Source organism: Xiphophorus maculatus, chromosome 3 (assembly GCF_002775205.1).
Source record: "Xiphophorus maculatus strain JP 163 A chromosome 3, X_maculatus-5.0-male, whole genome shotgun sequence".
Lineage (NCBI taxonomy): Eukaryota > Metazoa > Chordata > Actinopteri > Cyprinodontiformes > Poeciliidae > Xiphophorus > Xiphophorus maculatus.
The window spans coordinates 3319757-3342384 of NC_036445.1; the positions used below are offsets into that span (position 1 = coordinate 3319757).

A 22628-nucleotide genomic window follows, 5' to 3' on the forward strand; every position below is an offset into this window, starting at 1 on the left:
GTCATATCCTGCTCTGATGAGAGAGAAGCGCTCAGTGTGACCAGGAGTTTGTTTGCTTGTTCCCAATTGTGTGTGTCATCTGTGTTTGCTCTCTATCAAAGCAGCTGCCCTCTGCATCTTTTTGTTTTCATATACACGTTCTCCTTTTCCCCCTGCGCAACTGACCTTTCTCACTTCTCCTCTGCACCTCCTTCTCAGACATCTCTGACTCCACATATTAGTCAACTCTGCTTTCTCTCCATGTGTCCTCTAACCTTTCAACTTCCTGTCGGGATCGTGGGAAAAACCCCCGAGGAGGAATTATTCGTCATAGGTCTCAAGTTTAAAAATAAATAAATAAAAGCAGCATTGTAGTAATTCTCCAGCCTCAAAGTTAGACTATTTAGCTACTTTTATTCACATAAGAGCTTCGCAGCTCTTATTATGAATATCCTTTTGCTTCCTACTTTGATATTTAGTTAGTTTTTATTGCTGGTGTTGAAATGACCCCTGGTGGAGAAATACAGCAATTGCACAATATCAGTTCTCTCGGTCTTTAATGTTGATTTGGTCATTACCAGGCCCTGAAATGATTTAAGTCTAATCTCAGGTTTGCAAAAATACACATCACAGACTCAATCAAGTCATAAAGCCAATAGTTCACTAATTTATACAAATCTAAGTACAATTGATCAGAGACTATTGTTTTTTTAATGCCAAAAATATATATTTAAATAGGTGGCAGATGATTTTCTATTTTTTGTTCTTTAGTTGTTGTTTTTTTTTATTAAAAAAAGTTCATTAGCAGTCAATATTTCTTCTGCAGCAGAAAACCCACAAAGTGTCTTCATTTACTGTAAATGCGAGAAGGTCCATAGCCAAAGCCTACTTCTTAAAACAGCCTCAGTTTTAAAAAGGTTGCATGGATTTATGCATAACTTTTTATAAGCCTTTGAAATGTTCTAGATATATGCAAAAACATATAATTCTTTGGAATTGAAATGGATTTTATTTACTTTTTACAGTTTTTATTTGATGTTTATTACAGATTCTCAGAGTCTCGATGCCATCCAGTTTATCCTTTGAATTGGGTAGGTCAATATATATATTTTTTAGCTATTACAAATGTTGGAGTTTTTTGTGGATTGTAACTTTTCTTTTTGGAAGTGTTAATTATTATAAACTCTGCTCCTCCTTTTTCAAGACCGAACTCGCCCAGAATTACTGTCAGATGACACCCAAAGGCGTTATGCTGCAGATGTTCAGAAATTTCAAACTGCAGAAGTAGCCAAACAGCTGGAAGATTTCAGGTAAACCTCTTCTAGTTGGAACGCTGCGTTTGAACTGAAAGCAGCTGCATTTATTTTTTCCCCCCTCCTGTCTCCTAAGCACCATTAGGTTTAACTGTTTGACAGGGAGTTTATGGGTTATGGAAATGCATTTGCTGCTTCCCATTACATTCATAATCGGTGCTCCTCTCAGTTATAAAGCCTCTGTGGATTTTTAAAACTTTTTTTGTTGTTACAGCAACAAACATTTAATTTAGTTTTTGCATTTTTCCATGTACCTCTGCTTCCTGTATTATCTGCAACAAACATCCCCCTTAACAGTCTCTGCCTGTTTGTTTTTTTTTCCTTACACAGGCAAAAAAGGATGATGGGTATGACCCTCCTTGAGGAGCAGGTGATGGACGTGGAGAATCACTATCCCACTGACCGCGTCCCGTTGGATATGAAGGAGAAGTCTGTGGCCGAGAATCTGTTGGAGAAGATGTATGATTCACAGTAAGTGGCTTTTTCTTTCTTTGTCAGGAGTTACTTCACATGTTGGGCTTTTCTGATGTTCTGCACAGACGAAAAGTTGAGGCTCATTTTCCTCTGAATTTGACCAAAAACATTTCTCTTTTGCTCTCATTGAAGAGAGGGATTATGTCTGCATGAAGGGCTTTTTTAATTAGAACTGTATCCTCCTGTAGTTTATTCAAGTGTTTTCCTTTTTTCTGTTCAACTTTGAGGAATTTAATTACATGCCATCTTGGGTTGGTTACAAGTATCAAGGCAAACTAAAATTTGAAGAATAAAAGCAGCATAAAATGTCAGCCACTCTTAGGCTTTAATGTCTTTATTTTGAGGTGTCAAAATTACTGGAGTGACCAGAGTTTTTCTGTGGCTGTATGGAGCACAGCAGTACTGCACCTTCCCCACAGGTTGTTGTTGACTGCCAGTATATTCGCTGGAACAAAGGCCCCTACATTTTTAATTTGCTTTCTGGAATTATTTCCCATCATGTAAGATGCTGGTGCTGTTACAGTTTCCACACGATGACTGTCAAGGTTGACAAGCAAGGAGCGGTGTGTTTATTCAGCAGCTGAGTGCAGATCCTACCCAAGCAGGTGGCCTGTACAATTAGGGAGCAAATATCAGCATAAATTCGCAGTTTAACTTAGTGAAGAACAAAACGACAAGAATGTTTAATATACCAATTTTGAACCACTGGAAAACTCTGGTGGAATTTATCAGCTTTAGTTTTTTTAAATTTCATTTTCAGCACAAAATATGGAGACATGCATCACAAAAATAACAAAATGTACAGTTCAAGTAAATGTGTTGCAAAGACAGATATGTACGAATTCGATTGCTAAGAAAGAAGGAGCAAAATAAAGGTAGGATGCAACAAAGGAAAGGGAAGGAGAGAAAGGAAGGAAACAAGAAGAGTAGGAAGGAACAATGTAAAGAAGGAGGTAAAGAAGTGAGGGCACAAGGGAGGAGGGAAGTGGTTTAGTACTTGAGGGAGGAAGGCAGGTAGGACATGAGGAAACAAAGGACAAAGGGAAGAAAGATGGTAAGCACAAGAAGAGAATGTTAAGGAATAAAGGCTGGAAATGTAAGCAAGTAAAATCCCATATTTTTCCAGACTATGAACTCTGGATACCTTTTAAGTTACTAAGTCATAAGGAAGAATCTGATAATCATCCGTCCCTAATAATATACAATTATCTTCAAAAGCTCCTCGCTGTGTAATCTTTTTGATTATCATTTAGACATTCCTGGATGGGAATCAATAAAAGTACCAAATGTGTATGCATTCAATTTATGCATGCATGCAATATATTTAACCTGAAACACAGTGGGGAATCCAGCAGCAAATTAGAGGAAAAAGAAGCACTCAGGGTGAGAGTGTTGGCAGGAGATCTGCGACAGAAGCGCAGCAAAACAGCGTGAGAAGGAAATGAGAAGGCAGAGAGGAAAAGATGGAGGCAGCAGTGCCACGCTGGCAGGAAGGCTCTCCCTGGAGTTCAGCCAAGTGTTCGTTGGGGTGGAGGTGGGGGCGTTATGCACAACAAGAGACACAGAGCAAAGGAACCTGAAGGTTATCAGTGCAGCATTGCTTCTGCGATGTGCAGAGAGCAGCAGATCTCAGCTGAAAGTTGTCCTTGACCCTGCAACCATCAACGGTTTTTCAGACGAAGGGTCAGACAGGGAGGCAAAGGAGGCCACGGAGAGGGCAGAGGATTGTCTAACTTCATCCTGTCAGGACAAAGCAGGGGGAAGTGGAAATGAAAGGAAAGGAAATACAGTGTTCACACTCTGCTGTCACCCTGTGAAAACAGGCAGGGATAGTGGAAGGAGTTTCCAAACTTTTCAAGACATTAATTCAGCTTCAGACTGTCAGTTGGTTCAGCACTGTTGGATGTCTATCGCCATTGCACAAATGATCCAACAACAACTTCGCTCTATTCATTCCTTCTAACAGTTGTCTCTCTATTCCTCTGCCTGCTACAATCTCCCACAGTCTTGCACCCGATCACCCTCCACCCACGTAAACCTCCTCTCTCACTTGACCACAGCACAGTGACCTCACCCCATTTGTTGCTCATTGGTCTCTGTGGTGATGCAAACTAGATGGACTAGACATTCGATTGGATAATGCAGGGAAATCCCGGGAAAACCCCTCCCATTCTTTTATGTTCATCTCAAAACAGAAGGGTCGAATGTCTGCAGTCTTGCCTGCATGTTGCATCAGACAAAAACATGGTTAAATAGAGCGTTTCCGCTGTGTTGGAGCAATTCAGATTTCCTTTTTGCAGACTCTTTTTACCGGAGAAGAAACGTCAGCAGATATTTGGGAGACCAAAGTTTTAATTTGCATTTCTTCTGCTTGTATAAGTATCGTTTTTGCAGTAGAAGGACAGACATTGTTGAACTGTTGGATGCTTTTCATTTCATATTTTTGATCTTTTTCATTTTGTTTCTTTTTTGGTCTTCTTTTTTTGTGCAAACCTTAGAATATGATCAAAAGCTGTAACTCTGAGCACAACAACCAGATTGTCAGCTTTGAGTTGCATCAAGATAAACTTAGTCACTTTAAGTTCCACCGACCCAAAACAGAATTGATAATTAGTCGAGCAAGCGAACAGGAAAATGCTACTTAAAAAGAAGAGGTAAGCTGTGAATAACTCTGGTTTATTGTTGATAAGTCATTGTGCATCTGTTTCCTGTCTTTTGTTTTAGACTTACTTTTGTCCCAGATGAGGATAAATGGTAAGTTATACCCTCTTTTTACTCATTAAGTTTGAAAAGTTTTCCTTGCTGTTTTTTGTTTTCGTACATTGCATCTTCATGCTTAGCTTGGGTGTGGCCAAACCACAAGATTTGTATGCATTCAAGCCCACCAAATGCTCATTTATAAAGTTAGCTTTGCAGAAGAGTTAACTTAATGTGTATGCTTTCATTCTCTAAAACCTTACTAATTTTTTATTTTTTTTTATGTTTTATGATCCACTCTAAGTTTTGTTATATTTTCATTTGGCTTTGACAAAGAGTGATAATTTAAACATGCTCTGACGGATATTGTAGTTTGACTTTGTTCTGTTGTCATTGTATCCAATGGAGGATGTGCTTCCTAACAGTGTGTTGGTTTCTAATATGAAGCTCTGCTACTGTGGGGCTCCACACCAGGTGCTCCTCCATTTCTCCAATATCTCCTCAGCTCCTCCTCTGTCTCCACACTTGACATCTTTTTTCTTCTTCCCACTATTTGAAGCTCTACCTCTGAAAAACAACCCCCTCCCCTGGTTATTTTTTTCTCTTTCTTCCTCTGCCTTTGTTTTAAGTTCTTTTTGCTTTTTTGTCCATTGGTTTGATTTCGCTTGAACTTTTATTTACAAAATTCAGCATATTTCCTTTGATTCTTTACTACTTACGGAGAAATGCGAAGCCAGTTTCATCAGTAATCATTATCTTTCCATTGCTACCTGGCATCTGATAAATGGCGTTAAAGATGGTAGCTGTTGTTTATTTAGCAGGATCAAACTCTTCATTAATAAACACTACAGAATTTTTAATAAGTGCCATCAGCCTTTAATAAGGTATGGCTGTAGCAGGAATCGTTTTAACATGTGGTGGTACTTAGTGTCAAGATTTTAATGTTAAGGGTGAGAGGCAAATAAATATTTTAACTATACCATAGTTAAGCTGCTTTTTGTGTGTAGACAGAGAACAGTCAGTGTTGACATTTTAAACTGGCATTAGCATCTTATATTAGCGTTATTTTAGCATTGTTAGCATAACAACATGCAAACGACAGTCTGTGTGTGCTTCCTAGAGAATACAGACCTTCCGTTCTTCCTTAAAGCTGCCTAAATTATGAAATCCAGCTTTTTCAATAACAGAAAGCTCAAACAGATATAAGTGAGCAACTTTGTGGTTGCACGGGGGGCCTTCCTGTTTTCTGCTGATGTGTCAATCCCTCTTGGTAGAATTCTGAAGAAATGTCCAAAAAAATATTTAATTAGAAAGAGTTTTTGTCGCTTCATTTTTAGATAACCACTGTCTTTAACTGTTTTTTCTAGCCAAGCCATCTTTGCTGCAGTGGCTGCCTACATGAAGCACCTCGAAGTCAAAAACAGGGCAGGAGATAGTAAAAAGTCCAAAAGAGGTTTCCCTTGGATTAAGGTATGGTATCCTCATGAGTGCAGAAAGAAAACATCCTTGTCCAGTTATAGAAAGTAAATTAAATCAACTTTACCTTTAGAAACCTATTTTCAGGATGCATTTTCTTTTACTTTTACTTGAGATTTTTGTTTCGCCTTCTGTTTTATTCTACCCCTGTGTTCTTCTTTGTAGAAGAATCCTGATCCTCAAAAATCCAAGACTCGGGGGTTCCATGTTCCAATCTGGATTGGAGGCAGTGGTAAGATACTTTTTTCTTTGTTTTTTCAACACTTTGTATTGAATTTTTTGCCATGTTCATACAGATTTATTTTAAACATTTAAAATTACATTTATTAATTATATAAAAACTATACATGTACAAACATCTATGTGTTTTAGAAACATTAAAAAACATGCATATTGATTTGAATGAATGGTCTGCATATAAGAACCTGTCCTGCCCTTCTTTCCTATAGCAGTCGAAGGCAAACTAAAAGAAGCTGAAGGTACCCTTTGTTCAGAGTCCTCCCTTATTATCTGTAGAATGACTTCATCCCTACTAATCAATGCATCAGCATGTTTGCATGTTTTAAATCAAACAGCAAGGGTGTGTGGGTGCATCGTTCTTCACCTGCGTTTCAGTGGATATTTAGTTGTGGTGTCCTAAAGAAACTTGTTTAGAAGATTTAAGATCCTCAATCTAACCATCCCATCCTTAACAGGAGCCTTGATTGCACCAAACATACTCAAATTCTTTACTTGTCTCATAGTTTTTTTTCCGGGTTTCTTTTGCCTTTGTTTTGTTTTTTTTACCTGACTGGGGTGCTTTTGGGTTATGGCTTTCTGCAGCTCTATTGTTAACAGTTCCGATTTCATGAATATATCCATTTCTTCTCCTGCAGTGGACAAAGATATTAAGGGAAGGGAAGTTAAAGGGGGTCCAGGCAGAGGCTCATTGACCGAAACTCCAGTTCCTTCCATCAAAAAACCTGAAAACTCAGCCTCAGTGCCAAATGCGGAGCCTGCTGGCAACAACTTGACCCCCACCACCACAGAGCCCACTTCAACCGATGGTAACACAGGAAATTCTACTTTATATTAACTCTGAAAACTGATTAGAGTTAACTGCTGGAGTGCTTTAGCATGTTTTACAATTTTGACACATTGAATTCAGTCCTAACATGAACGCATCTTTTTATTCCCAGTAAAAATACAGCCATGTCTCTGCCATGGTGAAACCTAGTGACCCAGACCAAGAGAACATCTAGAGGCTCAGAAAACCTTTATGATTGTGAAGAGCTTATTAGTCAATTAGGATGGGTCATCACGAGCTTCCAATATTTATTTTCATTATCTATTAGCCAAAATCGTCCGAATTACAAGAAATAGCGGCTTGAAATTTGAAATGTTTTATGCTGTATAATCTATAAATATGAGTTTTACAGTCTGAAATGAGTGACAGGGAATATTGGACATTTCTCAGTATTGGAATATTTGGAGCTATAGCTCTAAGGAAGGGGAAACAGAAAAGATAAACAATTTGAAATTGTGGCAGAGGCTCACATTCTGTCAACATTAACTTTGATTTTATTACATTACTCTGATCAAATCAAAATTTTCTATCAAATAAAAAGATGAATGTTTTTGGAGTTTCTGTTGGGCAAATTTCACAATGATTGTTGCAAAATTCTCAGTCGCTGAATGATTCTTTTGTTAAGCTCAATTGTACTTGAACTGTGATCTGACTGCCTTTGACTTTTAATTTTTTGTTGATTATAAAATGAGGTTTTCTACCCTCTCAGGTCAGCCAATCACTTGCTCAGACCTCCCCTCGCCGACAGACTTGCTCCTTCCAGAGATCGGAGCCGTTGTTCCTATCATTGAGCACAGCTCACCCCACGACGCTCACCCAGAGGAGTCGGACAGAGAAAGGTGAGAAGGAAGAATGAAGACAGGAAAGAAAATATTATCCGATTAACATCAGTGTATTGGCTCAGGACTAGAGATGGGGATTAAATTGGATAGAGCGGGAAATGGGGAGAAAAAGCCGAATGTGTCTGAATTGTGCTGGCTGTGGGAGTGTGGTAAAACTCCCCCAGCTGTCTGTCCCTGCTGTGTGCTAGCTCTTGTCATGCCGCCCGTCGCTCGCTAGCTAACAGATCCTGCAGTTTTGAGACGGACCCTCACCGAGGTGAACGTGGACTCAGCCCCCTTGCCTTCCCTCTCCCTTTTGTCCTTCTTCATTCATCTTCCTCACAATGGCATGTGTTTTCCTTTTCTGCTATCTCTCTGTTCCTTTTGTTTCTGTGTGTTTCTTCTCATTTTAACATCAGAGCTTCATCGCAGATTTTATTGGCCTCAGTTGCAGAGTTGTTACAACCTTTATTTTTCATTGGAATCAAGCACATATTCACAATGCTGATCAGTTTGTAATGAATACAGTTTGATTATTGATTACAGCGAATATTTGCTTTCCAAGGTGCAGCTTTTCAGCCGCAAGTGAAGTTTCGACCTTCAGTCAAGCTTTAGTCGTATTTTAGCTGCTTAGTCAATGTGCTTCCTAAGATGTTTTCGTGTGTCAAAATCAGGACCAGCCCTGCATTTCTGCTTGCGTCTTGTGTGATTCCATGTTGTTGCCAGGAGCTTTTAGCATCGTACCTGGCATGCAGTTCGGACAGTGGTTTAGTAACATCTCCAGGGTGTCACTCATGTTGGGGTGTGCGTACATGCATGTTCTGGTTGTGACTGTGGTTGAAGTCAGCTGTGTGAAGGGCGAAGAGGAGTGTGTAACAGTGTGATGTTCCGTGTTTTTGCAGACGGAAGCCAAGGTGGGTGTCAGCAGAGAAAACAGCAGAGACACGCTTCAGGCCCCAATATCTGTTCACATATGATGCAGACAGAGAGCGCAATTCTCATAAGCAAACGCACTTTACACTGAGTTTTGTGTTCCTGTTACAATACAACACAAACTGGCTAAGTATGTAAAAACAGATGCGACCGGATTAGCTAGATTATGGAGAACAGCTGGATTGTAAATATCTGCTTTATTTGAAACTGGAGAGATAAAACTAAATTAATTATAGAGGCAATGCATGGCAAAGATACTTGCTACGTGGCATTCAGATGCTATGATGTCAAAAAACAAATTCAGTGTTTTTTGTCATACTAATATATGCATGGCATGTCATGCATATTTACGTTTCAGTCAGTATTTGTCTTTGTTAGTTTTTTCTTTTTTTATCTGTAAATCTTTTAATTAATTTCAGTCATCCATTATTCTCCCTATTCTGATAATTAACTCAAAATTTTACTCCATCCTTACACCTTTCTGTAATTTTCTTTTTTTCTACTGTCTTTTGGATCTGTATGTTTCTTTTTCTCTTTTTTTCCTCCCTCATCTTTATCCTGTCCCTGTTTCGTTTCACCTCCGTCATCCTGTCCCCCTCGTCCTCTCTTACCTTCCCTCCATAAAGCAGGAAAGTAGGACGCAGCGAGAGCGCCCGCGTGGACCGGCACTCGTCTCGGCGGCGTGGCTCTTCTCGTAAACAGTCTCGCTCCCGTAGCGACGTGGACCTGCAGCCTCCGTCTTCTGCAACAACTCCTACCCCGCTGTCCCCGCAGAACCTCCATCCGTAAGACGGGCAGTCCCTGTTTTATTGAAGCCTCTACGGCTGGAGAAGCTCACAGCAGGGACAGACAGGATGTCAAACACAATCACTAGAGCTACCAGTTTGGAATAGGGATGTAAAAGGAAGATATTAACGTCTACGTTTTTGGACTTTTTACAATGATACAGTAGTAGATTATTTATAGATTTGCAAATGGTAAACCCACTCTTTCACTAACTTTTATTTTGCTTTTATAAGCAACATCATGGTCTACATATGTCCTTTGATGAATAAAATCATGTCAAAGTGAAATGCTTTTTAAAAACTGCCAGTTGTTTAAAAATATGCTGGTCAAAATAAGTATTTGCATAAATATTCGGCGACTTTATAGCGACTGACCTAACTCAATAGAGGTTCAGCTAAGTGATGCTAACAGTAGTCAGATCACTGCAATGCAGTAGTGTGTCAAGTTATTGTCGTATAAAAATAGCTGGGATTGAAAACTCTGACTTCTGGTTCATCACCTGCTATTGTAGCATGAAGGACACAAGAAGGAAGTCATAGAAAAGATTGCTGAAAATAAAAGTCACGAGATTGATACGAAGAGCGATTTCTAACTCATTGCACCTCCTATGGAGTTTAGTTAAGTCAGATGGCGGGTGTTGGCCCAAGTTGTCCCTGGGCCAGCTGTTTTGAATGAAAGAATATAGTAAAATTGCAGCATCTGATTGAGACTAATCCAACTGAATTGATTGCACCCAAAGACGCAACAAAATAAATGATGACCTGAAGGGGGAGAATCTTCCTAAACAGGTATCATTTTGTAAACATCTGTTTCACTTTGATAAGATTTTTTATTTATTTTGCAGTATCATAAATACTGCGGCTCATAAATACCGAAACTTAATTTCTTTCCCAAGAGAAACACCTATGTGTTACTAGAAATCCATTGTGCATCTTTTGCAGTGCCTTCTACAATTTTACTGGTGAAGATTAGGATAAACCAATTAGGATAAATACAGCTTTTTATTGTTAAAGATTTACCTAGGAACCTTTAATTAGTAATTTGTCAGTCCCAGTTTCTCCAGAGTGTAATATGTCATGACAGAGTGTTGTCTCTTTTAGCCACTCTTCAAAAGAGAAAAGCAAGAAGTTATTCAAAAGAGGCAGATGTGCATTGATCTTCATAGTTCAGGAAAACCTTTCAAAAATCACTACAGGCCTAAACTTGCCCTTTTCTACATCAGTGAAATAAGTGAATAGTTTAAAACTGAAACTGTAGTATTATGGAAACCACTTCAACCTGGGATTTATTAACAGATATTGAAGAGGTTGCAATGAAGTGAGACAGAGCCACTAACTGGACTTCACCTCAGCAGTGGCATCATCTTAAAATAAACATTCTATTCATTTTGTGCTCTTTCTCATCCTATTGACTTCAACCCACCACTTCTCTTGGTTAATTTTTGGATACGTGGGTCTTGGCCATCCTGTTTGGCAAGTTTTGATTGGCCAGAATGATGTTAGTAAAGAGTGTTCATTATTTCTTTTGCTCATGGACATCCTAAGTTTAATCTCCCATGGGAATGGGAATTCCAAAACCAGTATTTGTTTTTTGAGTCATGTGCTAAAACCAAGTTCAGGTCAAGTGTTATTGCTCTGGAAGCTATAAGCTCTTTCAAGGTCTTAAGGTGGTGTCTGGACTTCTGCCTGAATAAAAGCAATATTGCCCCTGGTTCCCTGCACAGCCAGCATCAACATCTGCCTTCAAGAATTTGTTGTTGCACCTTAAAATATTTAGGAGAGTAAGATTTATAAAGTTGCTTGTAAAGATTTTGAGAATGTGGTGCTAAATTTACTCATGTTTTATTCCTAGTTTTTTCTTAGCATGATGTTGCTCTGCTATAATAAAAACATTTGCTACTAAACTTTACCAGGATTGGGATAAACTGTAGAGGGCACTGTAAAGACTGCCTGGATTGTACCTGGTTAAGGTATAGCAGCTATAAGCTAATGCGTCTTTTCTGTGTTAGTTTGGATGGGCCAGCTTTCCCTTCTGAAGTTCCTGGCCAGGCCCCAACAAGCCCGTCCCCACAGTTGGAGGAGATTGACCCCCGCTTGCAGGAGTTGGAGCAGGACCCGCCCAGCTGGAGGGTGCTGGCGTCTTCTGAAACCTTAAAGAACCTCAGCAAGAAGGAGACCAAGAGGCAGGAAGTCATAAACGGTAAAATTCAGCAAAGTGTGATATAAAGAAAGAGAAAAATTTCATGTGCCTTTGTTTTATGTTACTCATTCTGCACTTCCTGATTTCCGTCTTAGAGTTGTTTGCCACAGAGCATGCCCACGTGAGAATGCTGAGTGTCCTTCAGTGGGTGTTCGCCAAGCCGCTGGAGAGGGCGGAAATCCTCTCTGCCCTGGACCTTGAGACCATTTTCCCAAGCCTTGAGGAAATCATTGACATGCACTGTGAGTGTTGTTGTAATCACATAGTCTTCATAAATTTTGACTTTGATAAATACCTAAAAAAAATTGCAGTTTTTTTATTTTAGATTTATTTTAATAGTGCCTGGATTCTGAGATTAAGCATAGTTATGCCTGTAAACTAGCTATTTAGATCGACAGAACAAACGCTGACATGGTTTATTACTGTTTCAACAGCTGGGAATGAAGTATGAAAGAGGTTTTCTGGTCTATGCTGTTTTTGTCTCCTCTTCTAGATAACTTCTATGAAAGCCTGAAGAAACTGCGTGTCAGTGACAACTACATCGTTAAAAACATCAGCCCCACATTGCTCAACAGGGTAAATTAATCCTGCCTTTCTATATTTATTGATTTCTCTCATTATTTCTCTAAGTTTTTCTTTTTCACTCTGCATGACGCATGTTTACATGTGTGTGTTTCAGTTTGGTGGCCCTGAAGGAGAATGGTTTCAGAAACTGACAGCCAGATTCTGCAGTTACCAGACCTATGCTCTGGACCAGATCAAGCAAAGACAGAAGAAAGACGCTCGCTTTAACTCTTTTATACAGGTATCGCAATGACTCAGAAATAAATTATTCAAAATGTAATAGATTTACATGTATACATGGACTCACAAGTCAAAGACATTACATACATTGTACAAAATGGCAAACATACAGTATCTTGTCAGCACTGTCTAGAGATTTTTTGTGGGGAGAGGTCATAAATTTGTGATGACCTCTATAAAACTTTGACTTTGTTGACCTTAATGGAAAAACCCATTAGTCCCCAAGCGTGACGGATGTCTGGGAAAGTTTTGAGTATTTCCACCTAATCTTCTTTTCTCATCATGTCTTTTTTGTAAATGTGTCAGAACAGCATGATGCCACCACCGCCATGCTTCACAGTGGGAGATTGGTTTTGTGAACTTTTTCTAGGCTTTCTTATTTTATTTCTAAGCATAAAAGCGGGTAGTATGGCCAAACTCTTCAACTTTAGTCTCATCAAATCGCAGGACTAATTTTCTTTATCTGTGAGGACATTTGGAAACTTTAATCTTGTATTTTACACTGATGTTTTAGTCAATGATTTCTTCAGCCAATGTTGATGGGACTCATCTCACTGTGGGTGATGATCTTTTCTTTTCAGCTTTGGCCAGCAGTTTTACAAAGTCTTTTACTTTTAATCTGGAGGTGACCCACCACACCAAAACACATTGACCCAGGGTCCCAGAGATCAGTAGGCAGCCTGAATGTTCTGCCTATCTACAGGCTCGACATTCACATGGTGTTTATATTTGCTTATAATAGTTTGAACAGATGAAAGTTGCGCTCTTGGTCACCTTCAAAGGATAAATCAAGACTTATTTATGTCACAATTGTCTTCTCAAAATTATTGCTGATTTGCTTTGATTTCTCCCATGATCTCACACAACAGAGCAGCCTGTTATATTTGAAGGACAAATCTGATGTAGTGATATAAACCAAAGCAAAGGTAATAGCAAGACGGAGGGGACTTCAGAGTGTTCGTGTAATCTTGTATAATCGTCAGCAGAGTCTGATGCAGATAACACGCTGATGACATCACATAACAAATCTGCTTATATTTAAAACCCTGAATGCATTTGGGCCACAGCAGATACGGGGATTCTTCATGTTTATTTTACCCCTGTTGCACAGGTTAACATTTAAACTTGTAGGCCGCGCCACTTTGGTTCCACAATCAAGTTGTATGATGCCAGTAGTCTGACATTTAGCAAATAGAGACACTTTGGTAATTCTAACTGGGCAGAAATACAGGAAAGTTTAGACTGGTTTAATGTTGAAGAGTGGGGAAAATGCTTTTTTTTATGTATATGTAAATTTCTGGTTTCAACTGTAAGTGGCATTCCTCTGACAGTGTGTGTGCGGGTGTGTGTGTGCTTGAACCTCAGGATGCAGAGAGTAAACCCCAGTGCCGCAGACTGCAGCTCAAAGACATTATTCCTACAGAAATGCAGAGGCTAACAAAGTATCCACTGTTGCTGGAAAACATTGCAAAGAACACAGGTTTGTGTTTGTGTTTGTGGGCCATTACCTTATCATTTCTACCTCTTGTATTAAACTCTGCTTTCACTCGAGTTTCTCTGAAAGTAGTTTGGATTTGAAATACAGAACTTGGTCATTTAAAATTTATGGCAGACGTTTTTATTACAAAGCTCTATTACAAAGATTAGAGCTTTGAGAAAGTTCTAATTAGTTCATGGATAATTTACTTAAAAAATGTTTAGTACAGGGATTAATAAGCTTTGCTTTACAAAACATCAAGTGTTGTTAAAAGACATAGTAAATTGTGCTGTATTATTTATGACAGGGTGCAAATTATTTATGCTCATTTAGAAAATTACTGTTTTTCAAATAAGTCAGTTAGTTTCACTTTTCTATGCTAATTTAAGCACAAGGGTTTTATTTCATTCCACTGAGTAAATAATCATTTAAGCAACATAACTGTTTTATTAGTATTGAGCTTAGCTGTTGAATGTTTGCAGATTTCACTGTTATGACTGAAGTTTGTCATTTGCGTTGTTTTGTAAAAGCTGACCTCAGCTCTGTTTTCTGCCTGCTTCTACAGAGGAAAAAGAGGAGAAGGAGTCGATCCAGCAAAGTGCAGAGTGCTGCAGAAAGATCCTCAACCATGTCAATGAAGAGGTCAAAACAATGGGGAACATGTTGGTAAGAACCCAATAATGCATCACTCAATAAACTGTTGTTACTGAGCAACTGTTGGAGTCTTCTGAAGGTCTCTGTTTGTTAGACTCCTACTGCTTCCATGTTGACTTATCAAACAGAAATCTGATCTCTGTCTGTCTTTGCTCCCAGACTCTAAAGGAGTACCAGAAAAAACTGGACACATCGGGGCTGAAAGCCAGTGTTGAGCTTTATACTGAATATAAGGTAGTTTACTTAAAAAAACAACTAGTTTTTAAATTTTTGTTCTTGTTATCTTGGCTTTTCTCAACTCTTTTCCTTTGTACGTTTAAGAGCATTGACTTGACTCAGAGGAAGATGCTTTTTGAAGGTCCGCTGGTCTGGAGAGTCACCAAAGAGAAGGCTATTGGTAAATAAATTCACATATTTAATGCAAAGAAATCCTTAAGGTTATAAATGAAGCATTTGGCTGAACTATTATTTAATATACAACTATGTATTGGAACAAAACTTTTGATAACTCAAGTGTGCTGTGCCCCAAAGGGAAACAGTTATATTCTAAGCCTTTCTGATGTTCAATGTAATTTTTTCATTTCCCTTTTTGATATTTGCACATTTAAATTGCAATGATGGGTAACACAGTTGAACTGCACCTGGTGGAGTTTGACTTCCTCTTTTATGTTAGTTTAAATTAGTGGTGTAAACCTCTGTGTAATAATAGTAAAGCCACTTGATAGACTTAAACAGTCTACTGGTTTCAAACGGTTTGAATCAGTAAAATACTGCAGTGAGTAATCAAAAGAGCTATTATAAACTATCCAAGAACACAGTGAAGAGAACAAATTTTGTGAACCTGAAAAAATGTCTTTTTCTTAGATGTGCATTGCCTGCTGCTGGACGATATGCTGGTTCTTGCACAGAAGCAGGAGGACAAGATGTTGCTAAAATGCCAGAGTAAAAGTAACATTACTGCACAGGAGGGCAAGCAAATGCTGAGCCCAATTATAAAGCTGGACTCCGTTTTCCTCCGTGAAGTGGCAACAGGTTAGTTTTTGTAGCTAGTAAGTAAAGATCCTCCCAGTACATCTTAAAATTGCTTTATTTCTGTTTTTATTTCTTATTCTGTCAGATCGGAAGGCTTTTTATGTGATATTCACATGGGACAGTGGAGCTCAGATCTATGAGCTGGTGGCTCAGTCTGTTGCAGAAATGAAAACGTGAGTGTTGAAGCTTACTGTCAAGAGTAAAAGTGTTCAATCTAAAGATGGGGAACTCATTAGCTTGTTTGTTTTGTAGTTGGCATGATATAATAAAGTCAACGGTTGACGTTCTGAAGAAGAGTGGAACATCCATACGGTTACATATTCCTCCTGGAGTTGGGATTACTCCTCTCAGTCCCACCACGTACGTGCTTTTGTTTTTAAACAAGCAACGAAAAAAACTTTCACATTTTCCCTTTGCAGAACCACAAACTTCACTCCATTTTTTGGTATTTTATGTGATTTGAGATTTAAAGTAGTTCACAGTTGTTAGAATGTTTAATGCATTTTTTTATGGATGGAAATGGGAAAAGTGTTATCAGCCCAGCAGAGTCAAACCTTTCTGCTTTTGCCTTCTCTCTCTTTGTGTCCATATTCTGTTTGTTTGTTTGTTTATAAAGACTGGGTATAAATTTTCCCAATGTAGACATATTTCCCATAAACATATAGCATAACTTCAGTATTTTAATCTGTAGCATGAGGTTAAGGGCCGACAACTCTGGAAGGTTTAGTCTAGATTAGTTTGACATAATTTATAGGAACAGTTTTCAGACAAATGCATTAAATATTGGGGTTATTATGTTACAAAATGTTCAAAAGCCAAAGCGGAATAAAAAAAAAAAGACTTACCCCTTTTTCTTTTCTTTCTAACAGGCTGAGTGCTCCATTGAATCCATCTGAGAATGGAAGTTTAAGAGGCAGCAGTGGTAAGGCCACATTAGAGCATCCCAATATGCAGGATTAGTAAAAATGTACCTTCATTAGATTTCTCTAAGGCCAAAGCTGATCTGTGTCCATCTACAGACCAAGAAAGGGACAGTGTGACAGATCACAACGCTGTTCCTCCAAGGGTCAAGCTGATAGAGACGTTGACCGACAGGGGTCTCGTTCAGGTACTGGATTACTCCAGCAGGAACCAGGAGAAGGTGGCTGACGGTGCTTTGGATGAAGGTGATCAGTCGTCTCGCTCATACTACTTTGTTGTTTTGTTCCTGCCTTCCAAAATTAGCTTTCCAGTACTCATCAAACTACTGAATTTGTCTTCTCTGCTAGTCATGTCACTTAAAAGATTGCTGATTGGCAGCATCAGCCTGTCAGAGGACTCGCAGCATGATGAAGAACATGAAGAGGAGCAACCAGATAAGCCGTCTCATGAAACGGAGGCCCCTCAGCCAACAGGTTAAAGATTCGAAGACATTTTACGGCTAAAATGATTCAACTGTGAGCTGCCATCTCTAACCTGAGCTGTCTTCAATAACAGTAGAAAGCGAGTCTACAGACAGCGGATACATGCAGGTGAACACCGGCCCTTCTGCGAAGGAAGATGGAGCAAAACAAGAAGATGAAGACGGGAGTATCTTTGCCCCTCTGGTCTTGTCCCAGGAGAGAAGAGCCGAAGTAAGCAGGAGGCTGGACAGCCTGCTGCAAATGATACAGAGACTACAGGTGAATAAGGAGGGAGATGAATGGGAGTCTCAGGAGGTGAGCAGATTGTATGACGGAGGCAGATAAAGATGTGAGAGGAGAAAAGATTGAAGCCGAGTGGAAAGGAACAGCGTAGCTGGCCATTTCAGCGACAATAACTTAAGTAAGGAGCAGTGGACAAAATAGGGCCAAATGGTAGCAAAGAGAAACTGGAGAATAGAAAACCATTTAACCACTGCTGTTACTGCTTTGCTGAAAATTGCCTTGTAAAATTGGACTTGTCTAAAAATGGCCATTATGTCCGGCGCATGCAATGGGATGTGTCAGGGAAGCAGCGAGGGAGACAAAAGGTGGATGTTAAGAGGAGGAGGCTGAATTGCGTGTGTCTGTAAGTGAGTTTGTTCTCAATTCTTGAGATGATATTGATTTTCTGTGTTTCAGGCTGTGGAAGAGGAGCATCACAAGCTGAGTGAGGTCCTTTCTGAGTTCTCGCTGGAAAGCGCCAACTTCCAGTAAGATGCCACTTTGCCACCTGCTGGCGACAAGGTGAGAACACCAAACTAGATCCCTGAATTTGGTAAATTAGCATGTTTTACCCTTAGGTGTTATTATGTATGTTTTATTGTGTGGATAAGACTATCAAAAGTCTGCTTTTTTGGGAGGGAAAAAACCTGTCAAACATGAATGTATTTTACGCCGGTGGCACTTTTCTAAGATTGTAAGCTTTTGCTTCAAAAGGATAAATGCTTAACTGCAAATTTCTCTCTTTTATGTGAAAGTGTTGTCAAAAAGAGAATTTTAGTTTTTAGACCTCTGGAAGAAAAAATTCTTCTTCTTTTCTGGAAAAACTTAAACTTTGTGTTCACTTCTAGCATCAGTTCAGAAAATAAACAAATGATGCTGTTTTGTCGTTTTTGATCATGGCAAGATAACAGTAATAATGTCAAAACATGAAGTGTAAGTCAAACACAACTAGTTTTTAAAAATACTTAGATTTTTAAAAGAACATCACGATATGCCCAGTTTATAGTGATATAAAATAAAACATCTAAATAGCAGCTTGTAATCCTATTCCAGTGATAGCCGTTTGCCTTCACTTTCCCAGCTCAACATTCAGAGAAACAAGTAAAAAGTTTTAAACTACTGAGAAAAGCGGCTGGCTGTTATAAACAGAGAGAAGAATATTAACTGAGGTAAAATTTAGAGCTCCCTTTCAGACAGAAAAATATTGTTCCAGTTCTCTAAGTTATGCTATTCCAGTAAAAATATTCATTAAATATAAGTTTAAGTCTCTTCACATATACATTACTACTGCCTGAGATTCACTTTACCTTTAGGATTGCAGAAGAACAAAATTACAATGAAAGTCGAGGCAAAAATACCATGAAGTCAAACTCTTTTAATTAAAAATATATCTTGAGTAGTAAAAAAATGCTATTAACCTAAGGATGGTAAAAATTCTGACAACCCGTCTCCTCCGCAACAAAATCCACTGATCTGTTTCTTCAACTACAATAATACAATAATAATACAACAATAATATTTGTTACACTTTCTTTCATATGTCTTTCTGTTCAGGTTTTCTTCTGGCTCTGGTTCAGAACAACATGACTTTCAGAGGCTTCCCTGGAACTTCCAATCCTCCCCCCCTCAAAAAAACGTCTTGCCTGGATCCAAGCTGTCACTATTATATCTTTGTATCAGAGCTGTTTGCTGCCAAAGCAGGAAGTTTTCCGTCTGCCAGAGGAGTGTAATAGCTTTGTGCTCAGTGATGGAGCGTGGGAGGTGTGTGTGTGTGCGCGTGCGTTTGTCTGTTTAGATGCATGTTTGAAACAAAGGTATGGAATGGAGGAAAAAAAAAAAGAAAGGAGATATCCTGCTTTTGAGTGGGAGGTTGTTTTTGCAGAGAGGTGCCAAAAGTAATGAAGCAATATTTTGATGTGAGAGATATGCTGCCTAATGAAATGTAGTCTTTTCTTTCTGCTGTAACACACATATGCACACCCGAGACATGTATGCTGGAACATAATTGACAGTAATGCCAAGAATAGCTTTGTATAGGAAAAACAAACCCTCAAAGGGTAATGTAGCATTAGAAGGATTATTAAAAAAAAATCTAAACAACTGCTGGTATGTATTTTTTCTAGTTTATGCCAAAGTACAACAAAGATGCACTTTTTTTCTGATCAATACGAGTTAAAAACACACTGTAACCACAAAATTTCTTATTTAAACTTTGTTTCAGTATGCGGTTCTCATCTGTTGGGCTTTATGCAAGCAGTCCTCTGTATCGGAAGGATGCATGCAAGAAGGGGTGTGTATGTGTGTTACCGGGTTTGAGAACGTGTTTATTTGGAATTTCCTTTCTGTCATTCTCAGTAAAACATTTATGAATAGCGGCACTATAGGCAATCATGCTGTTGATAATGGAGACGTGTTTGTATGTACTGCTTTTATTTATTCCTCTGAGGATTTTTTAGGTCAGCGAGTTGCCTCATCTTACTGATAATGTTACAACACTGGGCCAGGTTGAGGCGAGAGCGGCGTGCAAAGGGTTGGACAAGGCTGCAGAAGGAATTCTGGGATATGTAATGCACATCAAAGGTGGAAAGAGAGAAAACACACAGGCCTGAGAAGGATGTTTGGAGTTTCTTGATGTTTTTGGCTTTGGATAGTTTGATAGGAGGTCATGAAGAGGACCGTGGAGAGAACCTGAGTTTAGGATTTGTGCTGATGAAATCTGAACTCATACCTGAAAAGCGCCCAGAACTTCAGACTTGTTCATAAATACACCGTTTCTGCAGCATCGAGAGTTTGCAACTTCTGATCCGAAACATGCTTCAGTTGGGGTTAAGATTTGTATTATATGACATTAGATGCGTATATTATTCGTTATAAAGTCCCAACTAGCAATATTTGTATCAACGCTTTTCCTGCCTTTGCATTTTACTCAGCAGTTGATTGTAATTATAATTGTTGTAGTATAATTCCTAAGTAGTGGCATGATTGAGACTGTGCACACAGGACCAAAGACATGACATAAAGCACATTTAAGAGTGGAAAAAGTGTTTTTCAATAAATAAATTAAAAAAATACAGTTGATTTAAATGAATGTACTGGTAAATATTACTAGGACTATTAAAGCTTTATGACCAAATTGCAGCAGTATTTGCAGGTCTCTGATATCCTGCTTACACCATAATGACGTTAACCAACTAACCATCGTTCAGGTGACCAGGTGCATAAGAAATCTAGCTGCAAGAGGCCAAGCACTGTTAAAGAATCTGTTACCAAACTGTTTGCATGGGACCTGCAGAGAAAGAAGGCTAGGACATGCTTAAAACTAGACAATGTAACAAATGACACTTTCAGGACTTGAAGGAAGGAAAGCTGTTGTCTCATTCCAATGTCACACTGTAATCATGATCGCTTCCTGATATGCATTCTCATTGTTGCCACAACAGATCCTACCTTCTGAACCTACTGAACCTCAATATACTTACACCATTTAGTCACTTGAGTGCCGCAAGAACCAGAATCATGTCTGTTTTTTTTAAGTATACTGCCATTTTTCTCTCATGTCTTCCTCTTTAAGCTGTATGCAGTAAAAGATAGTCTGAAGGCATTTTCTTATCTGTCTTCATAGCATATTTACCAACTGCATAGTGATACCAGGAGTTTCATTTAATGTACTTAGAAATAGGTTGGGGATGTTATTTCATTTTTTTTCGTTGCTTTTTAAAGAAACTCTTGTAATGTTGTGCTATGCATTTCCTGTTTCTGTAAAACAGGGAGGAATGTCTGCAACCAGTCAATGCACCAATGAATTTAGCAAACATGCAAATAATCTAACCATGGCAGATTCTGTTAACATTTAAAAGTGTGACTTTTGACTTCAATATGAAATGCAGCTTTTTCGCTACTTGGAACTCTCGTTATCGAATCGCAAAACTCAGAAAGCACTCGTGATGCCTCCAGGCTTCATTGGCTGGCAACCATTACAGACATTTCTCCCTATTTCTCTTTTTCTTTGATGCTTTTTCTTATTTTTTCTATATGCCATGTGTAAAGTGTGTTTATATAGTGGTGCCTTCTTCCTGTCCATTGATTTGTTTGCTTCTTAAAGGGCTTGTAAAGTAAAAGACAACTAATTAAATGATTAATAAGAAGTAAGACATCATCCCAGAATGTTAATTAGTACATTCTGTAATGTTCTAATCAACATCTCAGAATGTTAATTCATATTTATGGTAATTATATTTTAGGTTCCAACTTCCTCCCCTTTTGTTTCAAACTCCATTAAATTGTTATGACTTGAGCCCACTCAGCCAGAGCCCTCATTAAATAACCACACTGCTCCTTCTTCCAGCTTAATGACCTTATAAGAAAACAAAATGGATAATTGAGAACTATATTGTGTATTTGGTATTGATTTCTATGCTGTAAGAGGCTCTTAAAAGATGTACACCTAAGGAAAATTGTGGTACGTTCGTGTTTTGTTTTTTTTTTTATGTTTTGTTTTTTAAAAATAAACTGGGGAAATAAAATGAAAAATGTGTTGTTATTGTTGTGCTGCATTTTTTTTCTTCTTCTGTGCAACACCCAGGTCTGTTTACCAGTTCTGGGACCTTACAAAAATAAATAATAATAATAAAACCTTCAGAGAACCTTCAGAAATAATGAGATTTGGTTAAGCATAAAACAAGGCTTTCATGCCGAAAATGATCAAATATCATACAAATGGAACAGATGCAGAGTGCCGGCTCCACTCAGCTCACCTTAAGGGTTAAACAAAGCTAAGCAGATTGTCCTCATTCTGCATCTTCTCTAAGGTTTGTTGGTCTGACTTAATCAGTTTTGTTTGTGTGACTGTCAACAGTCTGTAAAAGCAGTGTGCATGTGAGCAGATAAGAGAAGACTCAACACTATTTTATAGTTAAATCCAGATTTGAATTACCTCAAAATATTTGAAAAGAAATGGTATTTTCTTCGGATGTTGTGCAGACATTTAATCATTTTTAAAACTGTAGGTAGGAGCAAAGCTCCTTAAACAACTAATGCTGTTTATTAGTCATATACATAGCTTTTTAATTTATGGGTTTTACATTTCAAGAAGGTAAAAAAGTTGTCAATCTATTCAAATCTATCCCCAGGTGTTTAAAACACAATATATTTTGTACTCCAGTTAATAAATATACAAAGATTATGGTTAAAAAAAAATACATTCTATGTTTCAGTATCTACTAGAAATATCTTTAGAAACAATAGCTTGATGTA

The 22628-nt window shown here is 38.4% G+C and overlaps 1 protein-coding gene across 7 annotated transcripts in view; it reads left to right on the plus strand.

Moving 5' to 3' along the window:
* Positions 1-21326, plus strand: part of arhgef1 (Rho guanine nucleotide exchange factor 1) — a 51260-nt gene extending 29934 nt beyond the window's left edge. For 2 of the 7 annotated variants that reach the window (XM_023330309.1, XM_023330310.1), the window contains exons 5-32: positions 1028-1070; positions 1184-1289; positions 1623-1763; positions 4491-4520; positions 5831-5933; positions 6105-6171; positions 6389-6418; positions 6815-6985; positions 7715-7844; positions 8729-8740; positions 9386-9544; positions 11554-11744; positions 11840-11986; positions 12238-12320; positions 12424-12549; positions 13914-14028; positions 14591-14691; positions 14839-14913; positions 15001-15076; positions 15544-15711; positions 15797-15884; positions 15964-16071; positions 16581-16633; positions 16731-16877; positions 16980-17105; positions 17188-17372; positions 17793-17897; positions 18930-21326. In XM_023330309.1, the coding sequence (XP_023186077.1) occupies positions 1028-1070; positions 1184-1289; positions 1623-1763; positions 4491-4520; positions 5831-5933; positions 6105-6171; positions 6389-6418; positions 6815-6985; positions 7715-7844; positions 8729-8740; positions 9386-9544; positions 11554-11744; positions 11840-11986; positions 12238-12320; positions 12424-12549; positions 13914-14028; positions 14591-14691; positions 14839-14913; positions 15001-15076; positions 15544-15711; positions 15797-15884; positions 15964-16071; positions 16581-16633; positions 16731-16877; positions 16980-17105; positions 17188-17372; positions 17793-17867 (2856 nt within the window). In that variant the 3' untranslated portion in view covers positions 17868-17897; positions 18930-21326. Of the gene's footprint in view, positions 1-1027; positions 1071-1183; positions 1290-1622; positions 1764-1809; positions 4421-4490; positions 4521-5830; positions 5934-6104; positions 6172-6388; positions 6419-6814; positions 6986-7714; positions 7845-8728; positions 8741-9385; positions 9545-11553; positions 11745-11839; positions 11987-12237; positions 12321-12423; positions 12550-13913; positions 14029-14590; positions 14692-14838; positions 14914-15000; positions 15077-15543; positions 15712-15796; positions 15885-15963; positions 16072-16580; positions 16634-16730; positions 16878-16979; positions 17106-17187; positions 17373-17792; positions 17898-18929 lie in introns of those variants that run through there. The other 5 variants (XM_023330312.1, XM_023330311.1, XM_023330313.1 and 2 more) reach the window with 5 other exon arrangements.
* The last annotated feature ends 1302 nt before the right edge of the window (positions 21327-22628 follow it).